Below are 12143 nucleotides of genomic sequence, written 5' to 3'. Positions count from 1 at the left end.
GCTGAAAGCCCGAAACTTACCCTCCAGTAACAGCAGTAAATTCATGAAGCCATCCATCTCCCCTCTCCCATGTCTAAATCCCTCCATGGGAAGTGCATGAGTGTAAGCACCGTTTGATTGAATGTGACGTTTCTTAACATGGGTAAAAGAACAATCCTTTACACATCTGGTCATTTCAGCACGCCTGTCGGCACACAAGGTGAGTAATCAAGTAAGCAGTAAGATGCACTTAACGTGAAGCTCAAAAGAAAGGTCTGTGCTGCAAACATATGTGTGGGCTTCTGGTACAGGAAGTGGATGAACACACCCTGAGAAAAATGTAGACAGAGCATGTGTCCTGGGAGGTTGTTAACTAGCAGAATGGAAATAGAGAGCGCCACCCAAGTCTTTCTAACCTGCCCACATGGGATGACCAAATTAAGAACTTGATTAAATTCAGACACTTTGGGTTGCAATGAAGGGAGCTGAACCAACAAGGGAATTGCATCGGAAATGTAGGGATTCTTGAAAACAATAGTGTGCAAAAAAGAAAAGTGAGAGAATACACAGCACCTGACTCTCTCCTGCTAGCCCTTCTATCTGCTTCTCTCTGTAAACTCACCATATCCCACAGTAGGAGACATTGCTACAGCAGCTCCTGGGCCCCATCTCTCCTAGCTTCACCACCAGAGAAGGACTGAGTGTCTTCAGAAATTTGAGGAAAGATCTGATGGATTGAACAGGGTCGTGAGATCACTCTGGCCAATCAGCTGAGGCAGGTACTGTGGCTTAGGCTGCATTGGAGCCCAGGGATAGAACACTCATCAGTTGTGATCAAAAGGAAGAGTCACCAAGGACAGGAAAGACGTCACCAGAATCCCAAGATTTGAGTCAGAAAAAGATTTCCTAGAAAAGATAAGTTGACTGACAAAACCAAGTGCCGACTGTGCAACATGCAGATTATTGAGTCAGAAGCCTGTTTATAGAAGGTACAGTGGAGAAAGGAGGTAGTGAGGCCAGCCACATCCCCTCTCCCTCGGGTTCTGAAGACAGATCACATCTCGGTAACTACGGGACTCCTGCTGGGCTGTGGCTTCTGCTGCTGAAACCCTAACAGAGTTCACTCAGGGAAAGCCGAAGCATTCCATTGGGTCTCAAAGCACCCCACAACGATCAGTGTATACTGCCAGATGCCCACCCCCTAGTCAGCTCTCAGCACCTCCTCCCTCTTGCATCACAAGAAGGAGCCTAATCTTCCCAGTCCCCATCTCCATGAAGGCTACTTAATGAGAGGCAAGGGTCCGTAGGTCCACACAATCCTAACCTTGCCTCATCAGACACTGGGGATTCCATCCCACCGGCCCCCTGGTTTTCTTGTTCTTCCTAGAGCAAAACATAGCAGCACCAGAAATTAAGACATTTTTCCAAGCAGTCATCTCTAAGAATGGAGCACAAGTTTCCATCTTCGGTTTTCTTATCTCTCTACTTGCAGCACGGAAATATTGCCTACCCTTGCTCTCAGGGGCTCACCTGCTTGGACACAATAACCACAAACAGAACTGCAAAGTCCACTGTTGATTACCTATGGCCCACACTGATCCACAAAATAGGCCCAGTGGGGGTTATCACAACCAGTTAGATGACTGACTGTTAACCCTCAGCAGAAGGACTGAACAGGTCTGACTACACCAACCAGTGACTGATGATCACTGTTTACCCAGAACTTTAGTAGAGGCAGCTAACTACACCAACCTCTGGTATTTATGTAAACAATGTTGATGCTCTGTGAAGAGCTTTTTGTTCCTCTCTCTCTCTTTTAGAATTAGAGCTCCTGCCCCTTTTTGAGGTTGGAATTTGTTCCAATTGGCAGCAATCGTTGCTTTTCACACTCCCTTTGCCACTGTCTGGTTACAATCACGAGAGGGGTCCTTTGCTGCTCACACTACACTTTGTCCCCATCATTGCTAATTTGAAAATTCGGAAGAATCTGTTCATCTCCAAAGGAGGTATCAGGCCGTTCTTGCTTTCTCAGCATTTGCTACCTCCCAAGTTACCCTCGTTCCACTTGGTATTAGAGAATGTAAAGACATCCTCGTGCTTGGGCTGGATGTTTATCGTTTCACAGGATTAATAGTGACCACCAGAAGGAAAGCAGCGGCAGTCTGGACTATTCCAGCCACAGGACGGGAGACTGTTCACCATATGCATTTATGCTGATGCTTTTATCTTTCACTCACTTATCTTCTTCTAAATCTAGATCTTCTGAATCAAATGTCACCAACTTCTGCATGTCATAATATATATTGCCCCACCAAACTGAGCTTCAATTACAGAGCGGCCCCCAAATTTTCAAGCATAATCATTCTCCTGCTAACTTCTGGCCATCAATTGCCATCAAGCCAGATTATGTGATTCCACACTCTTTACCCATTTACACATCTATCCACTAATGCCCCAAACAGAGGCTCACCTCTTATTAAACCTATTTTCAAATGTCATTAAAAAAAAAAAGTTTATTTATTTTGGGAGAGAGAGAGTAAGAGAGGGAAGAGAGAATCCTAAGCAGGCTCCATGCTGCCAGTGCAGAGCCCAATGTGGGACTCGAACTCGTGAACTGTGAGACTGTGACCTAAGCTGAATTCAAGGGTCAGTTTCCTAACTGACTGAGCCACCCAGGGGCTCCAAACCTATTTTCAAATGTCTAACAGTGCAGCTTACTCTGCCATGAGAGTTATGTGACCTCTTCTGGCACTTATTTAATATAACACACTTCCAGAAATGGATATGCTGGTAAAGTTTATTAACATTACATTCTATCATGTCAGTCACATTTAAGTCCTGGAGATTTGTATTTACATATAGCATAGAGTACATTCCTGGCAGAATTCTTTTTGTCTTAGCAAAACAAAAACAAAAGCAAGCAAATAAACAAAAACCCCAACAAAACAAGATGCAATTGATCTGACAGTTGGGTAGCTTAATGAGCATCATGCTTCTTTGGGGGTCTCATCTGGGATTTTAGAATGAACCGTATCCAAAGGCTGCCAGTGGCAACTCATGAGAGAGTCATAGAGTTCCTCACTTTTCACCATAAACCCCTTGTTCAGTTCTTCAATATTCAAATGAAGATCTGGATCTGCAGAAGCCAATAACGCATATGGAAGAAAAAAAAAGTGTTACAGGACACATATTAGAAATGGCTTGAAATGAGAGTTTCATAAAAACATCAGCAGGAAAATATTGCAGACGTTTCACGTTAGAGTTTTTATTTTTTATTTTTTTTAATTTTTTTTTCAACGTTTATTTTTATTTTTTGGGGGACAGAGAGAGACAGAGCATGAACGGGGGAGGGGCAGAGAGAGAGAGAGACACAGAATCGGAAACAGGCTCCAGGCTCTGAGCCATCAGCCCAGAGCCTGACGCGGGGCTCGAACTCACGGACCGCGAGATCGTGACCTGGCTGAAGTCGGACGCTTAAGTGACTGCGCCACCCAGGCGCCCCAACACGTTAGAGTTTTTAAACTGCACATTTCCTTTCAAGAAGATTTGAAAATACAAATGGGAGCTGGGGAAGTAGCATGACCAGGCTCAACCAGCATCCCTGTGGTGGAAGAGATGGAGAAAATGGACGGATAAAGAGATGTTTTGGAGATGGATGGACAGTATTTGGAAATGGGTTCAATTTGGGGCAAAAGAGAAAGAGAGGGTCAAGGATGCGCCCTAAGTTTCCAGCACGAGCACCTGGGTGGACAGGACACCAGCGAGCCAGGACTAAATCTGCAGAACGGGGCTTTGAAACAATAAACATGTTGCTTTATTTGCTTAATTAACAGATTGATGTAAGTGAATAAATTGTTTATAGCAGCCCATTCAGAAACAGAGGGGGGCACAGGTTTCCTTCTCTGAAACCTGGAACCCTATGGTGAGGTGGTGTTAAGTTACCATGAAAGCGTCAGACCTAGATATTCATTCCAAGTTGTCAGGTTTCCAAGGTGCTGAATGCCATCCGTTTTTTCCTCTCCTTGTACTGAATGTAATTGAAGCAGCCCTTGCTGTGTTCCTCTGTAATGTTTGCAAGCCTTAGCTCATTCAGGACCATAATTTTTACTTCCTAATACTCATAAGAGACCACACTATTCATTTGTATTTGTATGCCTGTCCTGGACTAAATATTTGTGCCCCCTAAAATTCTTTGAGACACTTACTTCCAATGCGATGGTATTTTGGAGATGAGGCCTTTGGGAGACAATCAGGGCTGGATGAGGTCATAAGGGTCGGGCCCTAGTCTGATGGGATTAGTGCCCTTATAAGAAAGGACACCAGTGATGGTGTTCTATGTTTCCCCCACCATATGAGGACATAATGAGAAGGAAGGTGGCCGTCTGCAAGCCAGGAAGAGAGCCCTCACCAGGCACTGAAGCAGCTAGTACCTTGATATTGGACTTCTCAGTGTCCAGAACTATGAAAAATAAATGTTATTCAAGCCACCCCATCTGTGGTATTTTGTTACAGCAGCCTGAGCTGACTAACATCCTTCTGTGATTTTTTTAGAACCAAGATTATCAACCGTCATCATAGGCCTAAAGCATCATATAAGTTTCATGAGCTACTTCCCACTTTTCTTCCCTGGAGTCATTCGTGACTGTGTTGTCTGATTTTTATTGTTTAGAGCTTCCCCTCCCTTTTTATCTTTCCTTTGAGAGCATCTGGTCATAAAATTAGATTTTTTTTTTTTTCTGAGCTTTCTGAAATTCTCTTTCTTAAGGTCATGCCCCAGGGTTCTTTCCTTTACCATTATGGGCAGGTGTTTGTGAAAAGGCTCCTGACTTAGGTTCCTGGTCACAGGAAAGGTGTCAGGACCACATCCATATAAGTACTGCCTGTCCTCTAACCTGTGGCCTAGAAACAGACACAGTATGGTCAGCTATGAACCCCAGATTAACGATTTAGGCCCTTCCAGTGACATTGACCCTAGTGGTAGAAGAAGCCCATAAAAGACAAACGAATACATCTTCCCTAAGCCTGGTGGACCTCTAGACCAAGCTAATCCAGCAGCCCCTATCCACATGTGGTTATTGAGCACTGGAAATGAGGTTAGTCCTTATCAGAGAGGTGATGTAAATATGCACTGCATTGCAAAAACTTGGTATTAAGCTTTTTAAATTCCTGGGGTGCCTGGGTGGCTCAGTCGGTTGAGCATCTGACTTTGGCTCAGGTCATAATCTCACAGTCCGTGAGTTCGAGCCCTGCATCAGGCTCTGTGCCGACAGCTCAGAGCCTGGGGCCTCCTTTGGATTCTGTGTCTCCTTCTCTCTCTGCCCCTCCCCCACTTGTGCTCTGTCTCCCTCTGTCTCTCAAAAATAAACAAATGTAAAAAAATAAATTAATTAAAAAAAAGATTTTTTAAATTCCACTTATTTTTATATTAATTACATGTTTAAATGTAACCTAATATACCTGAAATATTTCAAGCATTGAAATTAATTTCATGTTCCTTTTTAGTTGTTTTTTTTTAATTTGGCTAGTAGAAAATTTAAAACTCTCTATGTGGTTGGATTTGTGTTTAAATCACATTTGCCCTGGACAGAACTCCCCCCCACTCTACGAAGAGCTTATACTAACCACCAAAATTGCTATTATCTGCCAGATGAAGTTAAGACACTTAAAAACAGTTTAGAGCTATTGTCACACTTTGTAGGAGGTTCGTTTTCACATCCCATTCCACAGATGGGGCCCTGATGTCCTAGAGGGGAATTTGCCTGGAATTACAGAGCTTGTCAAGGAGATTTGAACCCAGGCGGTCTGCATCCAGAAAGCACACTTATTGTGGGTCTTTCTCTGTAATTTTTATACCGTCCGCAGGACTGGAGAAGGCAGGGAGAATGGATTCAGGCTTTAACCAGAATGAAATTCCCCTGAGAGATGGAATGCGTACCTTTTATTCACATTTCAATCAAATGTATTTGGATAAAACTAGAACTCCCCCATAGCATTTAAAGATTTCTTTTAAACATCAGTTTCATTTCATTTGAACACTGAGCACCTGTTGACTTGCTGACTTTGTATTAGTCTCTGGGACTACAAAGACAGCTGTTCTCACCTTTGATGCAGTCACGAGGCAGGGGGGGGGGGGTTGGTCTGCTGGGGGTCCCCTGGGGTTGGAGGAAACCACCAGATGGCCATGTGATAACACAGGCAGGTGGTAAGAAACTAGCAAAGGTGTTCTCTCTGAGGGTCTCTTCTATTTTTCTTGCCTGTAACTTAAGTAAAACAAGCCACACATTTTCTCCCCTTCCTTGATTAATAATAGGGTCCTGCTCTGGGCATTTCGTGCCCATGTACTTTCTTTTTTTCAAAATAGATCAGGAACTACAAGGAGCACTGCCTAACCCTACAGACTGGGACTGTGAGGTGCCCCAGGAACCAATAACCCTGAGGGAAGTTAGGAAGCCAAAGTCACAGTGATCACCTCCTACTTCTCCCCTTAAAAATCAAAATTAAAGCATTACTAATCCCAAAGTTTAAATTTATGGAGGAAACTGATCTTAAAAACAATTTATTGTCTTTTTATTGTTTGGAAATATCCCCATTTCCTAGTCCTTCAGAAAGACCCAAACAGGTGGCTTAGCTCAAGCTGCCCACAGAAACAATTTCCAAAAACCAGATGAACTGCTGAAGAAAATGGCTTACGCAACCTACGTAGGAATTTTCCAGTAGAATCTCTCAGTTTCGAGCCAGTTGAGTAATGAGTAACCTTGGGAATGGATTCGTTTTGTTTTCAACCATGGCAACACAGGGTTTACGTTACCTTCCAGTGCGTTTTCATCTTGCTTTTCTGCCAGAGCCGTGCTTTCCTACAAGGAAATCAGTATGTTAAGAAAAAAAATAAAGATTTACTATCAACACACGCTTTTAAAGAAAACACTCACTGTCAAAAATAATATCTAAGACACTGAACTCCCTTTAGATCAAATTTGTTTTGAATTTTGATTTGAAGAATCTTTAATAATGACCACAGTTATGAAATAGGTAATCTGAGTCAACAGATGAAAAGTCACAAAGGAGGAGCATGCCTAACCAAGGCCTCTGGCCTCCCTGAAGCTTCTGGAACTAAATGGCATCCTAGGCCCTGGGCTAGGAACTAGACACCAGGGACCCTGGCATCCAGACTCCGCGGTCCCTGCACTAAATGCCCAACTCTGTCTGGACCTCTGCCCCTATTTCCAGATGACGACTTGTAAAATCTTCACGAGCATATTCTCTCTAGAGCCTTCTAATCACACCTGGACCCCACAGCTCAGCTAAGGACCGGGACAATAGGTGCTTAAGCAGATAACAGAGACTACAGAAGAGCTAACCAGTCAATGAGAGAAGTAAATTCGAGAAGCACTCCCCAAATAAATCTTGTTTGGTTAACCCAGACCCTATTGGCTCTCCTGGGACAGGGTAAGTTTCTATGACTCCTCTCCATAGGCACCTGTTGAGAAGTGTTTCTGTTAAAGATGTACAGCTGTTCCGAGGAACCAAGCCATCCAGGAATAGCCCAGGTAGCTCCTGGGACCCAATGAACTTCATGAAGCCTCCCTTGCTAAGAAGAACAAGTTTATACTGAAAACCAAAGAGCCGCTGTCTCTTCTTTTCAATCTGTCAGAAAGCATCCCTCCCTTTCACTCTGAAATAGGTCCTGGTTTGGAAAATAAATTATGTAGTTACCATAAGTTCAATCTCACCATTGGTGTATTTTTTCCTATTTAGAAACAGCTAAGACAGCCAGAATCTGGGCTTAAAGGAGGCCTTTCTCGTAACACAATGCCCGAGTAACCTCGCATTTCCTCCTTTGCAACGTGTGCTCAGGTAACTGTGGATCTCACCTGACCGGGATGCAGGGAGCAGGTGCTCTATGGAGACAGAGCATTCTCTCTGGTGTGAGGGTCACCTGGGCAGTACCTGCTGTTCTTGAAGAAGGGCACATCTACTAAATTTCGCTAGTGGTTTTGCTAGTGTTCTGCTAGCAGAGTGCTAACTCTGCTGGTGGGAGTGTGGGACCATTGCGCTGAAGGAGCCCAAAGACCTGAGAATCATTTTGAACACATCCACTCCCTCTGATCTAAAGACACAATGTCAAAACGCGCAGGGCTCTTGGGAGGCTAACCTCTTACCCTGGAGACACAAGCGTTAAGAACACCAGCGTGCCCCAGAGGGGGAAATGGACAATAGAGCTGGGACATCTGGCAGAGGTCATCCTTTCTGAGGCAAGAATAAAGCGAGGGCACTCGGGAGTGACAGAGGCCCACGGCAAAGCCTCACCGTTGTGAATACTGCTGAACAGCTTCATGACTGGGGACTCCCGCCAGGAAAGCAGGCAGGTGGCACAAGTGGGCTAACCACAGCCACGGATAGTGGATAGATTTCTAATTCTTGACACTGCGTGTTAAGAAAGGAAGGAGGGAAGAAAGGAAAGAAAGAAAGAAAGAAAGAAAGAGAAAGAAACTGCATGTTACGGTAATAATTTCACAGGAGAGTGGGATGAAAATCCCAGCAGGTGTCAACAAAAACGAGAAGAAAGGGTCAGGGGACAAGGAGACAAAAATGGTTAATTTCTTTTAAAATTTTTATTTATTTATGGGGCACCCGGGTGGCTCAGTGGGTTAAGCATCCGACTCTTGACTTCAGCTTGCGTCATGATCTCCGGGTTCGGGGATTTGAGCCCCGAGTCGAGCTCTGTGTTATCAGCACAGCGCCTGCCTGGGATTCTCTCTGTCCCTCTCTCTCTGCCCCTCTTCCGCTTGCCTGATTTCTGTCTCTCAAAACACATAAATAAACATTAAAAATGTTTTTATTTATTTACGTTTCTTTGTTCCTTTGGTGGTGTTGTTTCTTCCTATCTTTTCTTTCTTTGGTGTTAATTTTGTTTTCTCATGAGTGGGCAGAAATCTAGAAATACTTTCATTTTTGAAGTTGGTAATGCAGTCGAACCTATACTTCTCTATTTAAAGATAAGGGTAACCACAGGAAGACACAGAGACTATCTCCCAAACTAGTGAAAAAGAGAAGGGGTAGAAGAAAAAAATGTGCTAAAACCTCAGGTAATATAGCAAAATTTTCTTTTTTAAGTGATGCAACATCAAACATCTGCTAACAGGGTAAAACCCGATCTGGGTTTAAAAAGAAAAAAAAAAAACAAGAAATATAACAAGATATTTTATATGGAAGAAGGCACGCCTAAAACAGACTTGAAAAATTGAAAATGAAAGTTTGGGAAAAAAAAAAAAAAAAAGAAGATACCAAGCAAATGTAAGTTCTAAAAACTGAGTGTTGAAATATTAAATCCAACTCTGGGTTTAAGGTACAGGCCACCCCATGAGGAACACTAGGAAGCAAACTGGAGAGAACACTAACACTTTGACTGCTCAGTGCTAATTTCCATAATAGGCAAGCATCTGCACAGTCAGATAAAAGGGGGTATAACTAACAGAAAGAGAGGTAGACAAAGAACATTGATGAGGTCACAGAACGCAGGTATCATCAGGCAACAGCTTAAAAGGTATTTGCCCTCAATGGAAGGCAAACGCCTTCCACACCTGTCACGTTGGTAAATTGCACACGGAGAGGCAAGCACACTCACAACAGCAATGAGAAGTGTAAACGTAGGCAGGCTTTTTGGTGAGTAATTCGCGATCTGAAATTTTCAATGTTACATCCTTCAATCCCGACCTTCTACTTCCGGCAATCTATCCTTAGGCAAAGAACACTCTGACAAATGCTTGGAGATCCGTAAACGTTTGTTGAAGTGCTAAGAACATTTAAAATGTTAGCCCCCAAGGGATGAGCTAATATCACAGCTCGTCCAAATGGGCAACTTTTAAAGAAAGCTCTTTCTTTCTTTTTTTTTTTTTTCAACGTTTATTTTTTTATTTTTGGGACAGAGAGAGACAGAGCATGAACGGGGGAGGGGCAGAGAGAGAGGGAGACACAGAATCGGAAACAGGCTCCAGGCTCTGAGCCATCAGCCCAGAGCCCGACGCGGGGCTCGAACTCACTGACCGCGAGATCGTGACCTGGCTGAAGTCGGACGCTTAACCGACTGCGCCACCCAGGCGCCCCTAAAGAAAGCTCTTTCAAAGGGGGGACATCTCGGGGAGGCTGGGAGGCTCAGTTGGTTAAATGTCTGAGTCTTGACTTCCACTCATGTCACAATCTCATGGTTCTTGAGTTCGAGACCCTCACCGGGCTCTGTGCTGTCAGTGCGCCTCTGTCCCTCTCTCTTTGTTCCTCCCCTGCTTGCGCGCATTTGTGCACTTGTGCGTGCGCGCTCTTTCTCTCTCAAAAATAAACATTCAAAAAAAAAATTAAAGGGGAACATCTGCTAATGCCACGTGCCAGCAGAAGCAAACCAGTATGTACTACACAAGTTCATTCTTGTTCAATTCTCCGCAAACAGAAATAAAGCCCAATCACCCTGATTTAGCAAGAGTAGAAGGGAAAAATCTAGAGGACATGGGTGTCCTTGAACAGGGGTTTCTTCTAACTGGGGAGGAAATGGGGAAGAGGAAAGGGACAAGGACGGGGGAAGCTTTCTCTTATTCTAACACAGAAATCTGTGCAATTTCAGAAATAGCTCGCATTAGTAACCAAAACATTAGAACAGTTCTTTTTAATTTTTTTAAAATGCTTATTTAATCTTGAGAGAGAGAGAGGCAGAGTATGAGTGGGGAAAGGGCAGAAAGAGAGAGAGAGAGAGAGAGAGAGAGAGAGAGAGAATCTGAAGCAGGCCCCAGGCACGGAGCTGTCAGCACAGAGCCCCTAATTCGCGAGCTGTGAGACCATGACCTGAACCGAAGTCAGGCGTTTAACCGACTGAGCCACACAGATGCCCCTGGAACAGCTCTTAAAAGGATGTTCATGTTTTCTGCTATTACAAAACAAAAAACTACCTCTAGTCCTATTTTAAGTGTTTAAGAGTAAAATCAAGGGGCACCTGGGTGGCTCGGTGGGTTAAGCCTCTGACTTTGGCTCAGCTCATGGTCTCACAGTTCATGAGTTCGAGCCACACGTCCGGCTCTGTGCCGACAGCTCAGAGCCTGGAGCCTGCTTCGGATTCTGTCTCCCTCTCTCTCTGCCCCTCCCCCAACTCACACTCTGTTTCTCTTCTCTTTCTCTCAAAAATAAACATTTTTTTTCTAAAAAGAGTAAAATCAAATGAGTGGTAATCTAAAATTTAGCAGTAAGAATTTAAGCACGGACTTCATCAGCCTATAATTTTCTTTTTGGAAGACAGTGATGACTTAAATTGTGGGCAAATCATCTGCTTTTCCTCTCTGGCATTAAAATGGGGAGCAAAAGCCATGGCTGTGGGAACTTGAATGAGAGCATCCGGAGGTGTGAAGGTAGGAAAAAGATACCTCTATGCTGGGCTCACGGATGACACAGGATTCATTTCAGGGAGGGGTACCTTAGGTGTGACCAGACTTGCAGCTGGGCGTCCGGAGGTCTCACTCACAGAAAGGTTGTGTCCATCTCTCTCTGCTGCACAGCCGTAGTCATAGCCAGAGAGGGAGTAACCGCTGTGCTGCTGCTCAAACCAGCTGCCCAATTGGTAACCCAGGCAGGGTTGGAACACGGGCTTCCCCCTAATGAGCAGAGGGGAGACAAGAATGACATCACCAAGCAAGGCAGAATCACTCAAAACTCTTCTTTCCCAGGAGGCTCAGGTAAAGATGATTTCTGCGTTAACTGTTTAAGGACACCAATTTCCAAAGCGATGGTTTGGAAATTGCCAAAAAGCACGGAAGAAACAGAGCATGGACACCCTTCATTTTCACTAGGAGTAGGACAGACCAGCTCACCTTTGCCAGTGCCAGTAATAAGTACTTGGTTGAGCTATGCCACAGCCTGCAAAACTCTCCTGCCCAGCCATTTATCCAGAAACTTCGCAAAAAGAGACCAGGTATCCACAGTTTTTATTCGGGAGGCAATAACTCCAGCTCTGGGGGCTAAAGCCTCTCACCCAGCAAATCTCTTTTCCGACTGCCAGAGAGAGCAATTAACATAGGAGCAGTTCCTGCTGGGTGATGAATTGCTTGACTTTTGTTACAATGGGGTTAAGGCATGGGTGGGGTAGGAGTCTATAGGGGTCACCTGGGGGGACCTTCTGCACGCTAGCA

General features: G+C 44.3%; 2 protein-coding genes across 2 annotated transcripts in view; both read right to left on the bottom strand.

Moving 5' to 3' along the window:
- MAK (male germ cell associated kinase) overlaps positions 1–12143 on the bottom strand; it is a 303103-nt gene that overhangs the window by 183680 nt on the left and 107280 nt on the right. The window lies entirely within an intron of this gene.
- On the bottom strand, positions 2759–11993 carry CB2H6orf52 (chromosome B2 C6orf52 homolog). Its single transcript, XM_025916949.2, has 4 exons — positions 11826–11993; positions 11432–11609; positions 6788–6833; positions 2759–3115 (listed from the first exon to the last, which is right to left on the bottom strand). Exons 1-4 carry the CDS (start codon positions 11894–11896, stop codon positions 2967–2969), a joined length of 444 nt encoding a protein of 147 aa, XP_025772734.1. The 5' UTR covers positions 11897–11993; the 3' UTR covers positions 2759–2966.

This window comes from Puma concolor, chromosome B2 (assembly GCF_028749965.1).
Source record: "Puma concolor isolate L17-30 chromosome B2, mPumCon1.1.hap2, whole genome shotgun sequence".
Taxonomy (NCBI): Eukaryota; Metazoa; Chordata; class Mammalia; order Carnivora; family Felidae; genus Puma; species Puma concolor.
This window is presented reverse-complemented; position numbering and strand designations above follow the sequence as displayed.

Excerpts from the sequence above, each read along its gene's own strand:
- CB2H6orf52 (XM_025916949.2), bottom strand. The coding sequence starts at position 11,896 with ATGGCTGGGCAGGAGAGTTTTGCAGGCTGTGGCATAGCTCAACCAAGT. Across the intron at positions 11,610-11,825 it reads TATTACTGGCACTGGCAAAG|GGGGAAGCCCGTGTTCCAAC; the intron begins GTGAGCTGGTCT and ends TCTGCTCATTAG. Across the intron at positions 3,116-6,787 it reads AGATGAAAACGCACTGGAAG|ATCCAGATCTTCATTTGAAT; the intron begins GTAACGTAAACC and ends TGGCTTCTGCAG.